The sequence below is a fragment of the Talpa europaea genome (genome assembly GCF_964194135.1).
Source record: "Talpa europaea genome assembly, chromosome: 1".
Lineage (NCBI taxonomy): Eukaryota > Metazoa > Chordata > Mammalia > Eulipotyphla > Talpidae > Talpa > Talpa europaea.
In genome coordinates, this window is record NC_140073.1 from 5738993 (window position 1) to 5758909 (window position 19917).

The 19917-nt window shown below is 41.9% G+C and overlaps 1 protein-coding gene across 1 annotated transcript; it reads left to right on the top strand.

The window, feature by feature from the left end:
• Window positions 1–1031: 1031 nt before the first annotated feature.
• On the top strand, window positions 1032–18341 carry LOC311184059 (solute carrier family 22 member 10-like; the record flags this gene model as incomplete). The annotated part of the gene is made up of 7 exons (XM_084253868.1): window positions 1032–1433; window positions 2153–2256; window positions 14509–14663; window positions 14773–14941; window positions 16249–16372; window positions 16821–16936; window positions 18254–18341. 7 exons carry the CDS (start codon window positions 1032–1034, stop codon window positions 18339–18341), a joined length of 1158 nt encoding a protein of 385 aa, XP_084109994.1.
• Window positions 18342–19917: the final 1576 nt, after the last annotated feature.

The window sequence follows — 19917 nt, forward strand, 5'->3', positions numbered from 1 at the left end:
GGTGACTGTGCCCGATTGCTAAATACAACTTGAAGCCTTGTCCAGTGACCGAACACAATTAAGGGGTGTAGCCTGCATCTCCACACAGTAAGGAAGCCCAAAGCATATCCCAGCCCACAAGTAAACAGCCATTAGCCCCACTCAATTGTGTTTACAGCTGGAGACACCTCCTAAGCCGAGATTCAGTCAGTAGCCTTGTCCGATGGGGTCAACAACCAACTTTGGGTATGGACTGCTACCCTGTTTAACTACAGAGCCTGATCTGAGGCTCTGAGGATGCGTAGATCATTGTTCAGAGTATCTGGTTATACGGAGTCAATGTCTAGCAGTGGAGCAGGAATTTTGACTCGGAGCTAGACTCACCAGTTAGGTGCATGTAAACCTTTAAACGAGCTGACCACTGTTTTACTCTGTGTCTACAATTCAAGGAACTAAAAAGTAACTGCAAGTTTCTGTTATGATTTAAAATGAAGCATAAACTCAGTTAATAAAAGGTACTTATCATGCCACGTTCTACTCTGATGAAAAGTAAGCCATTGCGTTTATTAACTATATTAATCTAAATTCAGTACTAAACAAACAAAAAACTCGCTTTCTGTTCCACTATAGAAAAACCATAAAACAGTTTACTTTTATGCATCTCAAATTCCATTTTATGCAAATGACTGAAGACCATGTGGCAAGTTTATTTTATTTAAAAGTATGTACATACCAAAGTTCAGTGCTGATTCCATGAGATCATTGTGTTCCAGAAAATCATACTCAAGAGTAAACTTTTAAACAGTTTTCTTTGTTAATAGCTAGATGTATCTCTAATAAGTAATTTTCTCGGGCATTACTAAAAATGTTATACCTCCTAACTCAAAAAGTACTGGAGAAACAGCTTTCATGCTCTGTTGCACTGGTGAGGTGTGGCCCCATGGATGAAAAACTTATTTGAAGTCACACAAACTTAGTGTGTGTCAGTGAAAGGAAATTTTTCTCCTTCGATTCTATTTTCACAGCTCTTGTGGAGCGCCTGTTCACACTCAATGGCCTTTGAAGAGCTCCTGGAACAAGTTGGTGGCTTGGGGAAATTCCAGACCCTTCAGGCAGTTGCCATTCTTCCCATTCTCATGATAATAATGTCTCATTTATTGTTGGAGAACTTCACTGCGGCCATCCCGGATCACCGCTGCTGGGTCCGCATTCTCGACAATGATACGGTCTCTACTAACACCACAGAGAGCTTTAGCCCAGATGCCCTCCTGAGAATCTCCATCCCACTGGATTCAAACCTGAAGCCAGAGAAGTGTCAGCGCTTCGTCCATCCCCAATGGCAGCTGCTCCAGGTGAACGGGACCTTCCCCAACAGGAACGAGGCAGGCACGGAGCCCTGTGTGGACGGCTGGGTGTACGATCAAACTTTCTTCTCTTCCACCATCGTGACTGAGGTGAGAGGCCCCACTGATCTCGTGTGGCTAAGTCGGGGTGTTGGGAATAACATAACAGAAGTCCTGGCTCAAGTCTTCAGTGAGTGTGTAGCTATTGTATAGCCTGAACACTTCTTTTTTGATTAACTAGTGGCTGCTCACCTCTCCATGCGGAGCACTTGCATTGAATTTGAGGCCAGGGAAGTCAACCCATTAGACAGGATTCCACTATCACAGAGCTTTAAATCTAGCGTGAGGACTGGTGATTAGACAAGTACTTGGTATAATAGACAAGCACTTGGTAGGAAGTGTGAAAATTATTGTGGGTGCCTTGGTTTTAGCCTAGATGCAAATTGGAAAGAGCTCTACGAGTTTTCAAAAAGTTCCCCATGCCCTGGTTCTTTGTCAGAGAAGCCAGCCAGAGGGTATTTCACTCTGGGTAGGAAATAGAGGCCACAGTGCTTTTGAAAATCTCAGTGTTTTCAGTGTGAGGCAAAGACTGAGGTCCACGGAGGAATGGAGTATTAAGTGAAGATGAAGATTGACCCCAATCAACCTAGAAGACTTAGTTGGGGATTTCCAGAGAAGCCCACACTGCAGTGGAGACTTGGATGGTAGAGAGCTGTGACTGCAGTAAAGGGAGATCAGAGAGCCTGTGCACGAGGCTGTGAGAGTGAGTGAACACAGAGGGATGAGAAGCTGCTGTGACCCTCCTCTGTGCCGATTGTTTTCTCTTCTAGTGGAAACTCGTATGCGATTATCAGTCGTATAAGTCAGTGGCTCAATCTTTATTCATGGCTGGAATGCTTGTGGGAGGCTTCATATATGGTCATCTCTCAGACAGGTGAGTGTCCCCAGGTGATGCTGCCCTTCCTCTGGGGGATTTCCATCAGCTTGTGATTCATTCTTTCCTAAACAAATCTTTGTCGATTTCCAGTGTGCAGTGTACACTGCTGTGAGTGGCTGTGCTTCCCAAAGAGCTAGAGCTGGAAATGAAGAAACAGAGTCACTTTGATGAGTGCCATTTTGTTATTACAGCTGTTATTACAGTGCTAGATGGAACACAGAAAAGACATCTCCCTAGGACCTGGGGTGAATTTCAGACATTCCAGTACCATTACATTTCATTTATTTATTTATTTGTTTGTTTGTTTATTTAAACCAGAATTTTATTTTAAAGATTTATTTATTTATACAAGAACTGGGGTACAGGCCAGATGCACGGAGGGTGAGAGGATTCACCAGAGATAGAGCGGGGAGCAGAGCAGGCAGACTGACGAAATACACTGCTGAGGGGAGCAGCGGGCGAGACAGGAGAGGTCTGCCACCCCATGTGGGACCCTTGCCGGCTGGCCAAGATCGAACCAGCACTGCAGAGGCTGCGGACAGCTTCACAGAGCTGCGCTCAACCGCCTGTGCCACCAGGGGAGGCCCTACAGTTCATTTATAAAGATGAGAAGGAGTTACCTCTGGAAAGGGAGAAAAAAATTGCATCAAAATGGGGGTTTTGCCTGTTTGCAAACAGAACAGAGAACAGCACTGCACGTGTGTGGCCAGGGCATCTGTGTTATGTCCCATCTGGACTTACGCTCATGGGCTCCAGAGTGGTCATTGTATCTTCGTTGTCCAAGTAGTAGGTAGGCATTTCTATAAAACACAGTGTAGTGATACTAAATTTGTATTAAGAAACAGTTTTGGCTGTACTCTGGATGTTTGATTTTGTAAAAAAAAAAAAGCTGTTAAAAGTAATTTTTGCAACCATGTAAGGTAATAGAGCTAAATACCTCAGGTGTTATGATTTGTGGAATGAGAAGTCTGGCGTTTCTGCTGGCAGTCCTAGTCCTGAAATAGGCAGACAGCATGGCAACTTGTGTTTACCATAAGGAAAATGAAAGAAAAAAAATCATCCCTTTTCATCTGTAAGTCTGACATCATCTATTGTGAGCTCTTAACGCATCATTCTAAATGTAATTCGTAAAGATGCCTGGGTCAGAACATTATACTGGCCAGTCTCCTTACCAAGCCCTTTATGATGACTGATCAGTTTTAATGGGCACAGGGTAATAGGTGAGTGTGCTTGTCTGTCTCTGTGAGAAAGGAGGGTTGTGAAAGAGGTGAGAGTGGGTTATTTGGTGAATATGAGGGAGCCTTGTAGCTAAAGATTTTCAACTCAACATATATTAAAAGGCTTCTGGACAATAATCCTTAGCAGCAAAACCACAGACAGTGAAAACAAAAAATAGACAAGCAGGATTAAGTCAACTAAAAAGCTTCCACCAACAAAAGAAAAAACTAAAAGGAAACCTGAGGACTGAGAGAAGCTATTTTCGAATCGTGTTTGATAGAGTGTTAATATCCAAATACTGATACTACAATCAATAGCAAAAAAAGAAAAAGAAATAACCTGAATGAAAATGGTTCAAAGATCTCAATAAATATTTCTCAAGAAAAGACAGTTATAACCAACAGGAATAGGGACATAACTTCGTAGGCAAACACAGATAACAACCACAGATAAAACCTTATACCAATTAGGATAACTATTCTACCAAAAAAAAAAAATGTTCTCAAGGTCAATGTCCAGGAACTTTGTTGATTCCTTTTCTTCTAGGGGATTTGTAGTTTGAGGTTAATATTTGTCTTTACTCCATTTCAGGTTAAATTTTATGAGTGGTATAAGATAAGAATCAAATTTCATTCTTCTGCTGGTGATTATCCAGTTTTCCCAACACCATTATTGAAGAGATTATCTTGTCCTCACCGAGTATTCTTGGTTCCTTTATCAGTATATGAAGGATTAATTTCTGGGATCTTGATTATGTGCTATTGGTCTATGTGTCTATGTTTATGTCAATACCTGCTCCTTTTCAAAAAGATTTATTTTTACTTATTTATGCATATGAGAACTGGGGTACAGGCCAGAGGTGCAGGGGGTGAAAGGATTCACCAGAGACAGAGTGGGGAGCAGAACAGGAGGATCTACTGATAAACACTGCTGAGGGGAGCAGCGGACAAGACAGGAGAGGTCTGCTGAACCATGTGGGTCAGCTCCCTGTAGCACTCGTACACTCATGATGCAGTGGCTGCTGATAGCTGATAGAGCTGAGACTTTAACCCCTGAGCCACCAGGGAGGCCCAATACCTACCCTTGTGGTTACTATAGCTGTATAGTAAACGTCTGACATCAGACAGTGTGATAGTGTCGCCTGGTGCTTCTTTATGAACATTTCTTTGGCTAATTATGGCCTTTTGTGATTCCACTTAAATTTTAGAATAATTTTTTTCTATCTGTGAAAAACGCCATTGAATTTTGATAGAGATTGCTTTAAATCTATACATTGCATTATATCTATACATGTTAACAATATTAGCTTTACTTCATCCAGGACATAGGATACTCTTTCCATTAATTTGTGTTTTTCTTCATTAAAGTCCAATTGTCTAAAATGTCTAGATATTTCAGCACCTTGGTTTAGTATAGTACCTTGGTTTAATACCCAAGTACCTTATTGTTTTTTATATTTAGAATGGAGTTATACCCTTTAACTCTTTTTTAAACATTTCATTTTTGGTGTATAGAAATACAGCTGATTTCTGTATGTTGACTTTGTATCCTACAAGTTTACAAGCTTATTAATTAGGCCTAATTTTTTTTCATTATGTGTTAATGTTTTTCTATTTTTTTAAAGATTTATTTATTTATGCATTCAAGAACTGGGGTACAGGCCAGAGGTATGGGGGTGAGGATTCACCCGAGACAGAGTGGGGAACAGAACAGGTGGATTGACTGAAAAACACGGCTGAGGGGAGCAGCGGGGAGACAGGAGAGGTCTGGTGCACCACGTGGGTGGCTCCCTGGCTGGGGATCTAATGTGTGCTACAGTGGCTGCGGATAGCTTCATAGGGTGCATCTTAATACCTTGCACCACCAGGGAGGCCTTTTCTGTTTTTTAAGAACACATCATCTGGGCTGATATATCTGTTATAGGTGGTACTTTTAGTATTTTTTTTAATTTTTTTTTATAGAGGCATGTTTTATTTATTTATTTATTTGGTTGGTTGGTTGGTTGGTTGGTTGGTTTATACAAGCACTGGGTACAGTCAGAAGCGCGGGAGGGTGAGAGAATTCACCAGAGCCAGAGCAGGGAGCAGAGCAGGCAGAAGGACCGAAGGACACTGCTGAGGGGAGCAGCGGGCTGCAGGAGAGGTCCGCGCGCGCCATGTGGGACCCTCCTCTGGTGGCCGGGGAGCAGCCAGGGATCGAACCAGCGCCGCAGAGGCCGCGGGCAGATTCGCAACCAAGTGCTCAACCGCTGCGCCACCGGGGAGGCCCCTACTTTTAGTATTTTTAAAGAAATTTTGTGTGCTCCAATGTCACAAAAATTTTCTCTATGGTTCATTTTGATTCAATTCTGTGGAGGTTATGAGATGAATCAAAGTGTTTCCCCTATACAAATATCTAGCTATCCTAGCATCATTTATTGAAAAGGTCTTATTTCTCCTTGGAAACATCTTGATGACTTTGTAAAAAATTGATCATTTATGAACTTATTTCTGCCATGCATATCATGTCTCATGCTCCATGGAAATGTACATCTATCTTGTCGGCATTTTCTCATATTCTTGTTCATTGTCATTTTCTAGTAAGTCTTGCAATAAGGAGTTATAAGCACTCACATTTGATATTTACAATTAAATTTTAAAGTAAGCTCACATTTTTTAAGAAAATGATTTTGGAGAATTCTACTTGCATTGCATTGACTCTGTAGATAATTTAGATGTAAAATTGCCATTTTTGACAAATTTAATTTTCTAGTATGTGGTGATTGTGCATCAATCCACTAATTTAGATTTTGTTTAGGATTTCATAGTTTTTTCCAACACTTTTATTCCTAATTTTTTGGATACCAATGTAAATGCAGTTTGTAAAATATGTAAGTCATATTATTTATTGGGATAGATTTTACATGTTTACTTTGAATCTTGCAAATTTGCTAAGTTCCTGTTTTGTCTCTACAATATCTACTTTGAATTCCCTTACTGTTTTTACTACAAGATCATATCACCTTAAAGGACTTCTTTTCCTTCCTTTCCAAATTGTATGCCTTTTATTTCTGCTGTCTGACAGTAGTCAAGACCTCTAATATACTGTTAAAAATAGTGAGAGATAAATCCATGATTTTTTTCTTTCATGGACTGGAGAAGGAATATATTGAGCCTTCTTAAGTATGATGCTATGTGTATGGTTTTGTAGATACTCTCAATAAGGTTGAGAATGTTATCTTGCATTTCTAGTTTGCTCAGTGATTTTTAACAACAGAGATTGATGAATTCTGAGAAGTGTTTTTTCTTTGTTTGCTATATTATTGATGATACCTGGACCTAATCTATTTTAACTTGTCTTTTGAAAACTAAAATTACAACATGATTTTGAAAACAGTAAGACAAATATATGGCGACATAGAAAGGATTATCAATAATATTTACAGTCTATTTTTCATCAGAAATGTTAAAGTCAGGACAGAGTGGGGGTGACAAACTTCAGGGGTGGAAATAAAAAATTGTAATCTAAGAGTCTTATATTTGGTAAAAATATCCTTCAAAAATGAGGAGAAATTAGACATTCCCAGATAAAGAAAAGCTGAGGACTTTGTTACTACCACATTGGCCATACAAACTACATTTAAGAGTTCAAGTTGAAATAAAAGGACACTAGATAGTAATTCAAAAATGAATTAGGAAATAAAGAGGAGATTCAAGTTGGGAAGATGGCATCAGAGGAGATTCTCTGCTGTACTCCCAGGAGACTAATATAAAGTAGTCCAGAAGGGGCCTCCCTGGTGGCGCAGGGGTTAAAATCTCAGCACTATCAAGCTATCGCCAGCCTCTACAGCCTGAGTTCCACGCCCAGCCACTGAGCTGACCCACATATGGCAAGGTAGACCTCTCCTGTCTTGCCCGCTGCTCCCCTCAGCAGTGTATTTCAGTAGATCTGCCTGTCCTGCTCCCCACTCTGTCTCTGGTGAATCCTCTCACCCACCAAACCTCTGGCCTGTACCCCAGTTCTTGCATGCATAAATAAATAAAATAAATCTTTTTAAAAATAAAAATAAAGTAGTCCAGAAGGACACAGGACCCAAATGATCCAGTGACTTGGGGCAAAACTAGAGCACCCATTACACATTGGATATCAGCACTGACCCTGACAGGAGAGACACTGAGGAAATTCAAACCTATACACAAAAGTGGGTAGAGAGAGTGACGAGGCAGGAAATGGGGTTGCAAACATATGGTACCATGCTTGACTAGAGGTCTTGGCCAGGGGAAAACTGATTAGTATGGATGCACACTCTTAAATGGGGGGAGATACATACAGAGGGGCTCATGTGAGCAATGTGGGCAGGGTCCCCAGTAAAGAGGGCAGGAGGTCACAGAGTGGTGCTTCCGTCTCTCTCCCTCAGAACTCACACTGATCCTGTGAATTGGCGCTGACAGTACAGCCCACGCATTATAGAGACTTGGCTCTGGTCACCTGGAGTGGAGGTCTGTCAGTGTGCCACAAGCATGAGCCACCTGCACCCCCACCTTCACCAGTAATTGAACCTCTCCAGGCCCCTCCCCAGCTGCCTGACTCAGCAGCTGCAGACAGTTCTCTACAACATGCAAAATCATACAACATACTGAAACACCTAGTTAGGAAAAGCTTTAAAATGTATAATGAAACCCACAGCACCATCTGCTGGAAAGTGGAAGTTATGCACCCTTAGGATATTGGGGGGCGGGGGCGCAGAATAGCAAAATGGACAGACTGTTTCACCACAGAGAGATCAAATCCCCAGGATCCAACCACAGCAATATGGAAGGTCTTTTCTTCCTATCAGATACAGAGTCCAAAACTGCCATGCTAAAGAATTTCAATAAAGGGATGGAAACCCAGGAACGCTGAAGAAAGATATAAAAGAAAACAGAAAAAACAAATGACTGTCCTGAGAAATAAAGTTGATGAACAGAATATAGAAAGTTCACTTTTCAATAAGAAAATAAAAAAGCAAGATGTAAAAAAGATAAATAGAGTAGATTAAAAATTCTGGAGAAAGTCATGGAAATAAATAGACTAAATGGAAGATCAAATAAGTAAACACAAAGATGGTAAAAGTGGAAGTATTAAGAGAAATAAAAAGGGAAAATATAAAGACTTTAACCTGAAGGGAACTTGCGCTCCTCTGTTCACTGCACTGTTTGCAATATTTGCAAATAATATTTCCAAACGGCACTGTTTACAATATGGAATCAGCTCACATGCCTAATGATGGATGCGTGGATAAAGAAGATGGAAAACATGGATCTCCAGTGGAATATTACTTGGCTATTAAAAAAGATGAAATCTTGCCATTTCTGACTAAAACGGATGAAACTGGAGGTAATTATGCTAAGCAAAATAGTCCGAATGAGAAAGACAAATACTGAATGATCTCACTCATGTGGAAAATAAACAAAGCGAAAGAACAGTGAAAAACAAACCGAATCTAATCCTCAGATCTGACTGCAGAACCGAGGCAACCAGAGGAGCAAAGGGCAAAGGGCACGACGACCCTCGTGAACTATGGGGGTGTGTTCTGGTGACATGTATTTTAAGAGGGTGAACCTGTACTCCTGGAAAATCTGCAGTGTTGTAAACCAATATTCTGTCAATAAATAATTTAATGACTAAAAGGCAAATTTTGTGTTTTTTGTATTTTATTAGGGCAAAAATATTTTTCTAAAGATGTATTTATTTATGCATACAAGAACTGAGGTACAGGCCAGAGGTGTGGGGGGTGAGAGAATTCACCAGAGTCAGAGTGGGGAGCAGAACAGGCAGAGGGACCGAGGTACACTGCTGAGGGGAGCAGTGGGCACAGCAGGAGAGGTCTGCGTGCCATGTGGACCCTCGCTGGCGGCCGGGGATCAAGCTGGCCCTGCAGAGGCTGTGGGCAGCTTCGCAGCCCAGCGCTCAATCGTTGTGCCACCGGGAAGGCCCAGGCAAAAATATTTTTAGGGCCTCCCCGGTGGCGCAGCGGTTGAGCACTGGGTTGCGAAGCTGCCCGCGGCCTCTGCTGTGCCGGTTCGATCCCCGGCTGCTCCCCGGCCACCGGAGGAGGGTCCCACATGGCGCGCAGACCTCTCCTGCCGCCCGCTGCTCCCCTCAGCAGTGTACTTCGGTCCTTCTGCCTGCTCTGCTCCCCGCTCTGGCTCTGGTGAATTCTCTCACCCTCCCGCGCTTCTGACTGTACCCAGTGCATGTATAAACAAAAAAAAAAAAAAAAAAAAAGCAAACAAACAGACTAGCAAACAAATAAATAAAGCATGCCTCTATACAAAAAAAAAAAAATATTTTTAAACCTCCAGTCATCACTGTGTGTTGTGTAACTAAATCTGTTGATTTTGTTTCATATATTCCAAAGTTTTGTGGAGTTCATATACACTGGGCATTTTCAGCATTATTTCTGGAGATGTATTTTGTTTTGAAATTTTATTTAATGTGATATTAATATAAATACACCAGACTTGTTATTACCATTTGAATTGTGTATCTTTTTCTGTCAATCTTCTTTAAATCTATAATATTTTAAGTTCTATTTCTATAAGCACCTATAATTAGGTGCTAACCCATTCTGCTTATCTCTATAATTTACTATTTAGACCATTTGCAATTAGTTTGGCTGATGTATTTGCTGTAATGAATTTGTTTGGGTCCACCATTTTGCTTTTGCTTTCTATATTATTTCTTTTTTAAAAAAAAGATTTATTTTGTTTATTTATTTATGCATACAAGAGCTGTAGTCTAGGCCATAGGTGCAGGTGGGGTGAGAGGATTCACCAGACAAAGTGGGGAGCAGAACAGGTGGATCTACTGAAATACACTGCTGAAGGGAGCAGCAGGCAAGACAGGAGAGGTCTGCTGCCCCATATGGGTCAGCTCCCTGGCGAGAGATGGAGGATGCTACCTCCCAGGCCACAGTGGCTGGTGATGGCTTGATAGCACTAAGATTTTTTTTTTTTTTGCACTTTGATTACAGTTTCTTTTCTTTTCTTTTTTTTTTTAAATATATTTTATTTTTATATTCCCCATACAATTGCAACCCCCCCATTTTGACCCCAATCCCTCCCCTCCCGCCCCCCACCCCCCAAAAAGTGTCTCTGGTTCATAGTTTTTTGTTGATTTTGATTTTCACTTTCTTATAGTTATTCATTTTCCTGGTCCCTTGTTTAGGTTTTCTAGATTCCTGCTATGAGTGAGACCATCCGGTATTTTTCTTTTTCTTTTTGGCTTATTTCGCTGAGCATGATCCCTTCCAGCGCCATCCATGTTGCTGCAAATTGCATGTGTTTATCTTTTTTGAATGCTGAGTAATATTCCATGGTATATATGTACCACATCTTCTTGATCCAGTCATCTATTTTTGGGCATTTGGGCTGTTTCCAAAGCTTAGCTATTGTAAATAGTGCTGCTATAAACATAGGTGTGCAGGTGCTCTTTGGAATGGATGTTTCTGTGTCCTTTGGGTAAATACCTGGGAGTGGAATTGCTGGATCATATGGAAGCTCTATGTTTAGTAGGTCCAGAAATCTCCACACAGCTCTCCATAGTGGTTGGACCAGTTTGCACTCCCACCAACAGTGCAGGAGAGTTCCTTTTTCTCCACAACCTCGCCAACATTTGTTGTTGCTAGTTTTTTTAATATGTGCCATTCTCACTGGTGTGAGATGGTATCTCATGGTAGTTTTGATTTGCATTTCCCTGATGACAAGTGATGTTGAACATTTTTTCATATGCCTTTTGACCATTTGCATTTCCTCTTCAGAGAAGTTTCTTTTTAGCTCTTCTGCCCATTTTTTGACTGGGTTATTTTCTTTGTTGTTGTTGAGTCTCATCAGCTCTTTGCAGATTTTTGTGATCAGTCCTTTATCATTACTGTTGGGTGCAAAAATGTTCTCCTAGTTGGTGGGGTTTCTCTTTGTTTTTGTTATTGTCTCTTTTGCTGTGCAGAAGCTCTTTAATTTGATGTAGTCCCAGCTGTTTATCTTTGCCTTCACTATCACTGCTTTGGGTGATGTGTCTGTAAAGATGTCTTTGATGTGCAAATCACGTAGTGTTTCGCCTATATTTCCTTCTATATATTTTATGGTTTCAGGTCTTATGTCTAGTTATTTAATCCATTTTGAGTTGATTTTTGTGTATGGTGTGAGGTAGTGGTCAAGCTTCATTCTTTTGCATGTAGCAACCCAGTTTTCCCAGCACCATTTATTGAACAAATTTTCTTTGCTCCAATGCATAGTCTTTGCTCCTTTGTCAAAGATTAGTTGACCATAAATCTGTGGGTTTATTTCTGGATTTTCTATTCGATTCCATTGGTCTGTATGTCTGTTCTTGTTCCAATACCATGCAGTTTTGATGATTATGGCTTTGTAGTATAGTTTGAAGCCTGGGAGTGTGATGCCTCCATTCCCTTCTTTCTTTTTCAGGAGAGCTTTGGCAATTCGGGTTTTTTTGTGATTCCATATGAATTTCATCAATAATTGTTCTATTTCTTTGAAGAATGACATTGAAATTTTGATTGGAATAGCATTGAATGTGTATATTGCTTTTGGTAGGATGGCAATTTTAATAATGTTTATTCTTCCAATCCATGAGCAGGGGATGTCTTTCCATTTCTTTGTGTCTTCTTCTATTTCTTTTAACAGTGTTTTATAGTTTTCTTTGTATAGGTCCTTTACCTCTTTTGTTAGATTTATTCCCAAATATTTGATTTTTTGTTTCAATAATAAAAGGGATGGTTTTTTTGATTTCTTCTTCTTCAGATTTATTGTTTGTGTATAGGAAGGCTACTGACTTTTGTGTGTTGATTTTGTATCCTGCCACTTTACTGAACTGATTGATGAGTTGAATTAGTTTTTCTGTGGAGTTTTTGGGGTTCTCTATGTGTATTATCATATCATCTGCAAATAGTGATAGTTTGACTTCTTCTTTTCCTATTTGGATTCCTTGGATGTCTTTCTCTTGTCTTATTGCTCTGGCTAGGACTTCCAGTATTATATTGAAAAGCAGTGGTGAGAGTGGGCATCCTTGTCTTGTTCCAGATCTTAATGGAATTGCTTTCAGCTTTTCACCATTGAGAATGATACTGGCTGTTGGCTTGTCATAGATGGCCTTTATGATGTTGAGGTATGTTCCTTGTATCCCAAGAATTTCAAGGGCTTTTATCATGAATGGGTGTTGCACTTTGTCGAAAGCTTTCTCAGCATCTATTGATATTATCATATGGTTTTTATATTTCTTTTTGTTGATGTGTTGGATAACGTTGATTGATTTTCGGATGTTAAACCATCCTTGTGTCCCTGGAATGAATCCTACTTGGTCGTGGTGAATTATCTTATGGACACATTGTTGGATTCTGATAGCTAAAATTTTGTTGCGGATTTTTGCATCAGTGTTCATTAGGGAGATTGGCCTGTAGTTTTCCTTTTTTGTGTAGTCCTTATTCGGTTTTGGTATTAGTGTAATGTTGGCTTCATAGAACGTGTTTGGTATTGTCTCTTCCTTCTCAATTTTTTGGAAGAGTTTGTGAAGGATAGGCACCAATTCAACTCTGAATGTTTGGTAGAATTCATTTGTAAATCCATCAGGTCCTGGGCTTTTGTTTTTGGGGAGGTTTTTGATTACCATTTCAATTTCGCTGCTTGTAATTGGTCTGTTTAGGTGTTCTATTTCTTCTTTCTCTAGCTTTGGGTGATTGTAGAGTTGTAGGAATTTGTCCATCTCCTCTAGATTGTTGAACTTGTTTCCATACAACTCTTCATAGTAGTTACTGATTATTCTTTTTATTTCTGTTGGATAGCACTAAGATTTTAACCCCGGCACCACCAGGGAGGTCCTCTACATTATTTCTTGATGATGATTATATGATTATGAGTAATCAGTGTTGTTTGTACCTACATTGTATACTTTCTGCCTTTGGGGGAAATTATTTGAATATTTTTAGAATTCTGTTTCAGATATCACACAGCAATGCCAAATCCCAAATGCTGTCTATTTGCTTTTATTGTTCAACATCCTGTTTAGTCCCCAATTGTCTCATCAAGATTCCCCTTTCTTGACACCCAAAGAGACACAGAATTCCCTTTTCCTTTTTTGTCTTTCACTTTCTTTCTCCTTTATTTCCATACTACATAATTATTTTCCCTGAGAACTTTCTATAGTTTCCTCTTGGTTGTGCTCTCTTACATTTTATTCTAGATAAAGCACAGTGCTTGAAAGCAGAATCCACACAATCCAGAATCAACAAAGAGATTCTTGCACATCCTTAAGTATTTCAATAGATTGTTCCATTGATTTTCTTTTTGCATCAGTTTAGCCTGAACCTTTAAGATCCCAGAGACTCAATATATGTTCAACTCTCTTGTGTTCTAGAAACTAATATACTATCTACTGTGTTACACGGTGTGTTAGTACAATGGATGCTTATGTGTATTACCATTTCCACTGGTGTCGTCTCTTTAGTTTTTTATTTTTTTAATATATTTTTTTAAAGATTTATTTATTTGTTTATACAAGCACTGGGTACAGTCAGAAGCGCAGGAGGGTGAGAGAATCTACCAGAACCAGAGTGGGGAACAGAACAGGCAGTCTGACGAAATACACTGCTGAAGGGAGCAGCGGGCAGGGCAGGAGAGGTCTGCAGCACCATGTGGGACCCTTGCTGGCAGCCAGGGATGGAACCGGCACTGCAGAGGCTGCGGGCAGCTTCGCAGCCCAGCACTCAACTGCTGCACCACCAGGGGAGGCCCTGTTGTCTCTTTTATAGGGTGTCACTTGGTATCAGAGGCTTCCTGGTGCTTGGGTGATGGTTTTGCTATCCTCAGTCTACAGTACAAACAGAGGACATAGCTTTTGAAGAGATTTCTATTGTTGGTTGAGCTCTTGATTTTTCAAGCTTAAGATACAAAGAATCACAAGTTAAAACATCCTCTAAATTTCAGAGTAAGTGCTTATTTTCTTAAGTGTTTGCTACAAATTATTTTGGCTACCACAATCTAACCCCACTCTGTTTCTCAGATTTGGGCGGAAGCTGGTTCTCAAATGGAGCCTCCTGCAGCTCTCTGTCTGGGGCACCTGTGCGGCCTTCGCGCCCACCTTCCTCATCTACGGCTCCCTGCGCTTCCTGTCAGGTTGTTCTGCTGTGTCCATCATGACAAATGGCGGTTTGCTCCGTGAGTCACCAGTTTGATCAACTCCATTGCCCAAGCCTTGACAGTGACCTTGAACTTTCACGACAGACTGGCGTTAATATCCCCTTGGGTGTTGTGTTGTTTTTTGCAGTTCTGGAGTGGGCAAGTTCCCGGTCTAAAGCTTTGATGATAACACTGATATTCTGTGCCTTTAGTGCTGGACAGATGGCCCTGGGAGGGCTGGCTTTTGTGTTTCGGGAGTGGCGCACCCTGCAGCTGGTGCTGTCTGTGCCTCTCTTTGTCTTCTTTCTCTCCTCAAGGTAAGAGCCTCTCTCCCACTTTGTCCCATGGAAAACAGGCATGGACAATGAATATTGAATGGGGAACAGTGATCTCTTCTTCCCTGGATGCTTCCTTATTGTGAGGACCTCATGTCCTGTCACTAACTTACTCAATCTGTGCGACTGGATAAGCAGAACTTGGAGTAACAGTGATTCTCCTGCCTGAGAGTCCTGAGTATTCCTGCCATCTTTCTTTTAAGTCTTACTCAGTATAATGGTCACAGAGTTATTCCAGGATTTCTTTCCTTCATAAAATATAGACTAATATTTCAAAAAGAAACACCTTCAATTTTTCCTTGACTTCAGAATGAATCAGCTTATGGTCAACTTTTCAGTGATTTTTAATTTTTGTGGGTGAAAATGAATAAAAGGAAAAAGCGGAAAATTTATTCATATAGCTGTTTGATAAAACAAGAACACGGTTTCTCCACTACTAAAAATTGATGTGAAGATTGGGTGAAACACATCATGTGTCAGAACTCCCTCTTCCTGCAAGTATTTTTAACATTAATTTATGGATAACTTCATTCCCACACTTAAAAACCAATCTAGAAGACAGTCATATTTAGTAAAACATGGAGCAATTACTGTAGACCTTATACAGTCAGATGAATTCACAGACACCGGAAAGTGTAATCCAGGTCAGATTCATCCATTATGTCATTCTAGTCTCATAACAACCCTGCAAGGAAGAGAAGCTGCTGTCCCCGCTAACTGGTGAGAAACTGAGGCAGATGGAAACAAGCAACACACTTAGGTAGTTAGTGACCAGCCAAGCATAGTACTTCCAAAGGTTACTGGGTTTTTAAACTCATATAATGTGGCACTTTAAAAAAATTATATGTGTGTGTGTGTATATATATATATGTTATATATGTAGTACAGAAACATAATATTCAGATATAATAGAAAATAGATAATAAAATTAATAGAAAATATATATATATACACATATATATATATATATTGAGAACAAAATTGCTAGATTCATGCCAAACTTTGAAAGGAAATTAAGCATGTAAGGGCTTCTGTTAAACTTCTTGAGAAGTCTTCCAATGAGTAATCAGAGAGGTGATTTGACTCCAAAACCTACCTTCCTAGCCATGAAGGCATACCGCCTCCATAGTCATGTCCATGGTTTCTCACTATTTGTGTAACAGAACATGATTTCCTGTTCCCATCCCAACAAGTCGCAGATAATAGACAGACGGCAAAAGCCTCTGTCACCAGTAACAATCTCAAGCAAACATGAGAGCTGCCGCACGCGTGCACACCTCTTCCATCAGGTGGCTGGTGGAGTCCGCTCGGTGGCTGATCATCGCCAACAAACCAGACCAGGGCTTAAAGACACTTCAGCGAGTGGCACACATAAATGGCATGAAGAATGCTGGAGAAGCTCTGAACATGGAGGTGAGCAGGCGAGGGGAGGCAGGTCCTGGCTGCAGGGAAGACATAACTGGCCTCTGCCTTCTCCTGACTGAGACACACAAGCTGTTTGGCTAACAAGGGCAGAGGGCTGAGGGTGCACTACAGTTCCCTCGTCTCCTGTGGCTCTCAACAGGGGCTTGAGCACCAGGTAATGCCCTCTGTTTAATTCCTGGTCTGAGGCTATAAACTACACTCATGCATGGGGGCCCTGCACCCCTCTAGGGCTCATTTTCAAAATATTGTTCTTGCTGCATAATTTCCTGGAGTCTCTTGAACTACCTACATTTTCCTGCCTATCACTTTCACTCCTGCAACTCTGTGTGATGTTATACTAGCCAGAAAGGGAGCACAGCTCTCTCAGGCTGTTGGGTGCGGTGCTCCCCACCAAGCCTGACTGTTGGCAAATGACATGTGTTGGTTGCTGTTGAAGGTTTTGAGATCCGCCATGCAGGAGGAGCTGGAGGCAGCAAAGAAAACACCTTCTGGGTTTGACTTGTTTCGAATACCCAACATGCGTAAAAGGACCCTTCTCCTGTTCTTTATCAGGTAGGCCTCATGCCGGGCTGAAGATATCAAGAGTGGTAGTCTGAGTCTACTTATATCAAAGGTTATAACAGTGTTGTGAGAGCAAGGAACAGAATAAGCCAGGTGATTATGTTGGGAGTTAATGGAAAAAACTTATAAACACATGGAAGTGATTGTATAATCAGGAGTTAATGATTTGATATAGCACTATCCATCTCCTCACGAGAGACTAATGTTGAGAACTTCCACACAGTACAGATTTTGACTTTCTATTTTCTTTCCATTTTAATTGAAACAAATCTTTCATGCAGTGTGGTGAAGAGATCACGAATATATCCAACCCAATGAATATTTCAGTACATAAACATGCAACGAGCTTGCCCTACACACAACAGGGCGGGATAGAGATGCTGGGAACACTCTCTCCCCTCATACAACCAAAAAGAATATAAGCCTAGAAGAAAATTAGCTCAAAGGACGATTTAGGGATTCACCAACAGAGACAGGATTTTTCCGAAGGTTTTTCACGGAAGTGGTTGACTTGTTGGGATGGTAGGCTAAGAGGCAACGGGGGGGTCACTGACAGGGTGGGGGGGAGAGCAGGCTGGGGTGGGGCCCAGCATGGCAGATGTTAGGAGAGGAGCTGTTTGGAAAACGAGCAGTACCAGTGGGCTCTCAGAGTATGAGAGCAGCTGGGAGTCCAGCATCCCGTAGTTGGACAGAGAGGAGAGCCATGGCCTACAACAGGTGAGAGGGGCCTTCTACCCCTTCCACTGGAAAAATCGGACAAAGGGAAATTGGTGGAGGTGCACAACATGCTGAAGAGAAGCAGTCAGCCAGCAAGTCATGCCCTGCTGCTACTCAAAGAGAACAGGCCCTGACCTGTGACATTGCACAGGGGGGCCCAGCGGCAGCCACAGTGGTGGGGATTGTGCAGCGGAGGGGGCCTGGTGCAACCATGCACGCTCAAGTTGATTTGCACAGATGGGTAAAGAAGAATCCTGGAGCCATTGGTGTATTTCACAAGCCTTTAATGTTGGAGCAGGAAACCAGACACACAGGCACACCAGGCAGGGAGGCAGGCACAGGCCAGGCCCGGGACCCGGGTGCTGGGAGGCTGGCAGCAACCAAGTGTTCCATCCCTTAGCAAATCATTGCGGTTTCTTTCTCTGGCCTTGTTCTCTGGCATGTCATTTTGCAGTCTCACATCAGAGTGGTCCTCCAGCAGCCGTCGTCCTGTCTCAGACATTGCCCTTACACCCCTGGCCTCTCCACATAGGGCCTGCACTTACACATGCACAGGCCAGCACTCCCTGGACCCCGTGTCCACAATCACAGGTTCCTGTGCCCCACACCCATGCCCCTCCAGGCAGAGGAGAGCAGACTGAAGACCAGGCTCACCGCCCCCACACTCAAGCCTGGATGAAGCAGAGCAAGCCACTAACTCTGCAGTAAAACATAATATTGTAAGCCAATGTCACCTCGATTTAAAACAAATCCACTTTTGGGCCTCCCAGGTGGCGCAGCGGTTGAGCACTGGCTTGCGAAGCTGCCCGCAGCCTCTGCGGCGCCGGTTCGATCCCCGGCTGCTCCCCGACCACCAGAGGAGGGTCCCACATGGCGCGCAGACCTCTCCTGCCGCCCGCTGCTCCCCTCAGCAGTGTACTTCGGTCCTTCTGCCTGCTCTGCTCCCCGCTCTGGCTCTGGTGAATTCTCTCACCCTCCCGCACTTCTGACTATACCCAGTGCATGTTTAAACAAAACAAACAAACAAACAAACAAATAAATAAATAAAATAAAACATGCCTCTATTAAAAAAAATTTTTTAATAAATAAATAAATAAAACAAATCCACTTTTACATACACACAATATTTTTTTCTGTGTGTGGGGAATGCTCTGTGGTCTTAAACTTATGAGAATAAAACTGTAGAAATTCAGGACAGCATTTCATAGACTAGATGGTGTTTTATAGAATTAACTTTTCAAACCTGATGCACATGTTAAAAGAATGCTAAAAGGGTAAATATTTACTAAATGTAGTAAACATGAACTTTTTAGAAAATCTTTTCCTTTTGAAAACCGCAGGCTTGGGAATTTTAATGAATTATCAATTAAATTAATGAATAAAGTATTCAAATTAACAAAAAACTAAAAATTAAATTATCACCTTAAATGAAGTGTTAGATAAACCAGACTAGGTCTTCTTTGTACCAACACTGGTCTCTGGGTCAATTTAATTCTCCGCTGCAGCACGACGGAGCTAACTTACGGCTTTTGTTGTCCTCTTCTGTTCACTGCAGATTCGCAAACACCATACCCTTTTATGGCCTCATGGTCAACCTGCAGCACTTTGGGAGAAATATTTTCCTGTTACAGGTCATCTTTGGAGCTCTAACTACCTTGGCCCGATGTGTTGCACTCTGGGCACTGAATTACACAGGTCGTCGATTAACCCAGACATTTAATTTGTTCCTGCTGGGACTTTTCATTTTGACCAACACATTTGTGCCTCCAGGTGAGAGACGACTGGATGCTGGGAAAAGGTGATGTCTTTCCCCATCCTTCAGGGAGTGTACTGGCTCCATCTAGCCGAAGTCAGGAGTGGAGAGGGGCCAACGGGTGGCTGAGTGTTCAGCAAAACAAGACAGATGGTTTAAGACAAAGGCTGTTAATAAGTTCTTGGGTCAGCAATAGGCAGCTCACACAAATACTTACCTTCACCCACCCTAGAAGTATCTGGAAACCGGAGCCATTTATTCCTGACGGTTACTGTAGAACAGCAATTGATAGTTGCCGCTTGGCATTCATGCTCTTAATAGTCAGAGTAGAGGGGGCAGGCCTCACGCTGCTGCCGCACGAGAGGACACATCAGGGCCGCTCCCCACCTGGCTCTTCGGCTCCAGCTGAGACGACCAGGCCACCTCCCTGTCCGCACGTGTCCCCCTGTGTGGGCTGCAGCCGTCGCTTACGGGAGTCTTCTGGACTCACAGGAAATGAAAC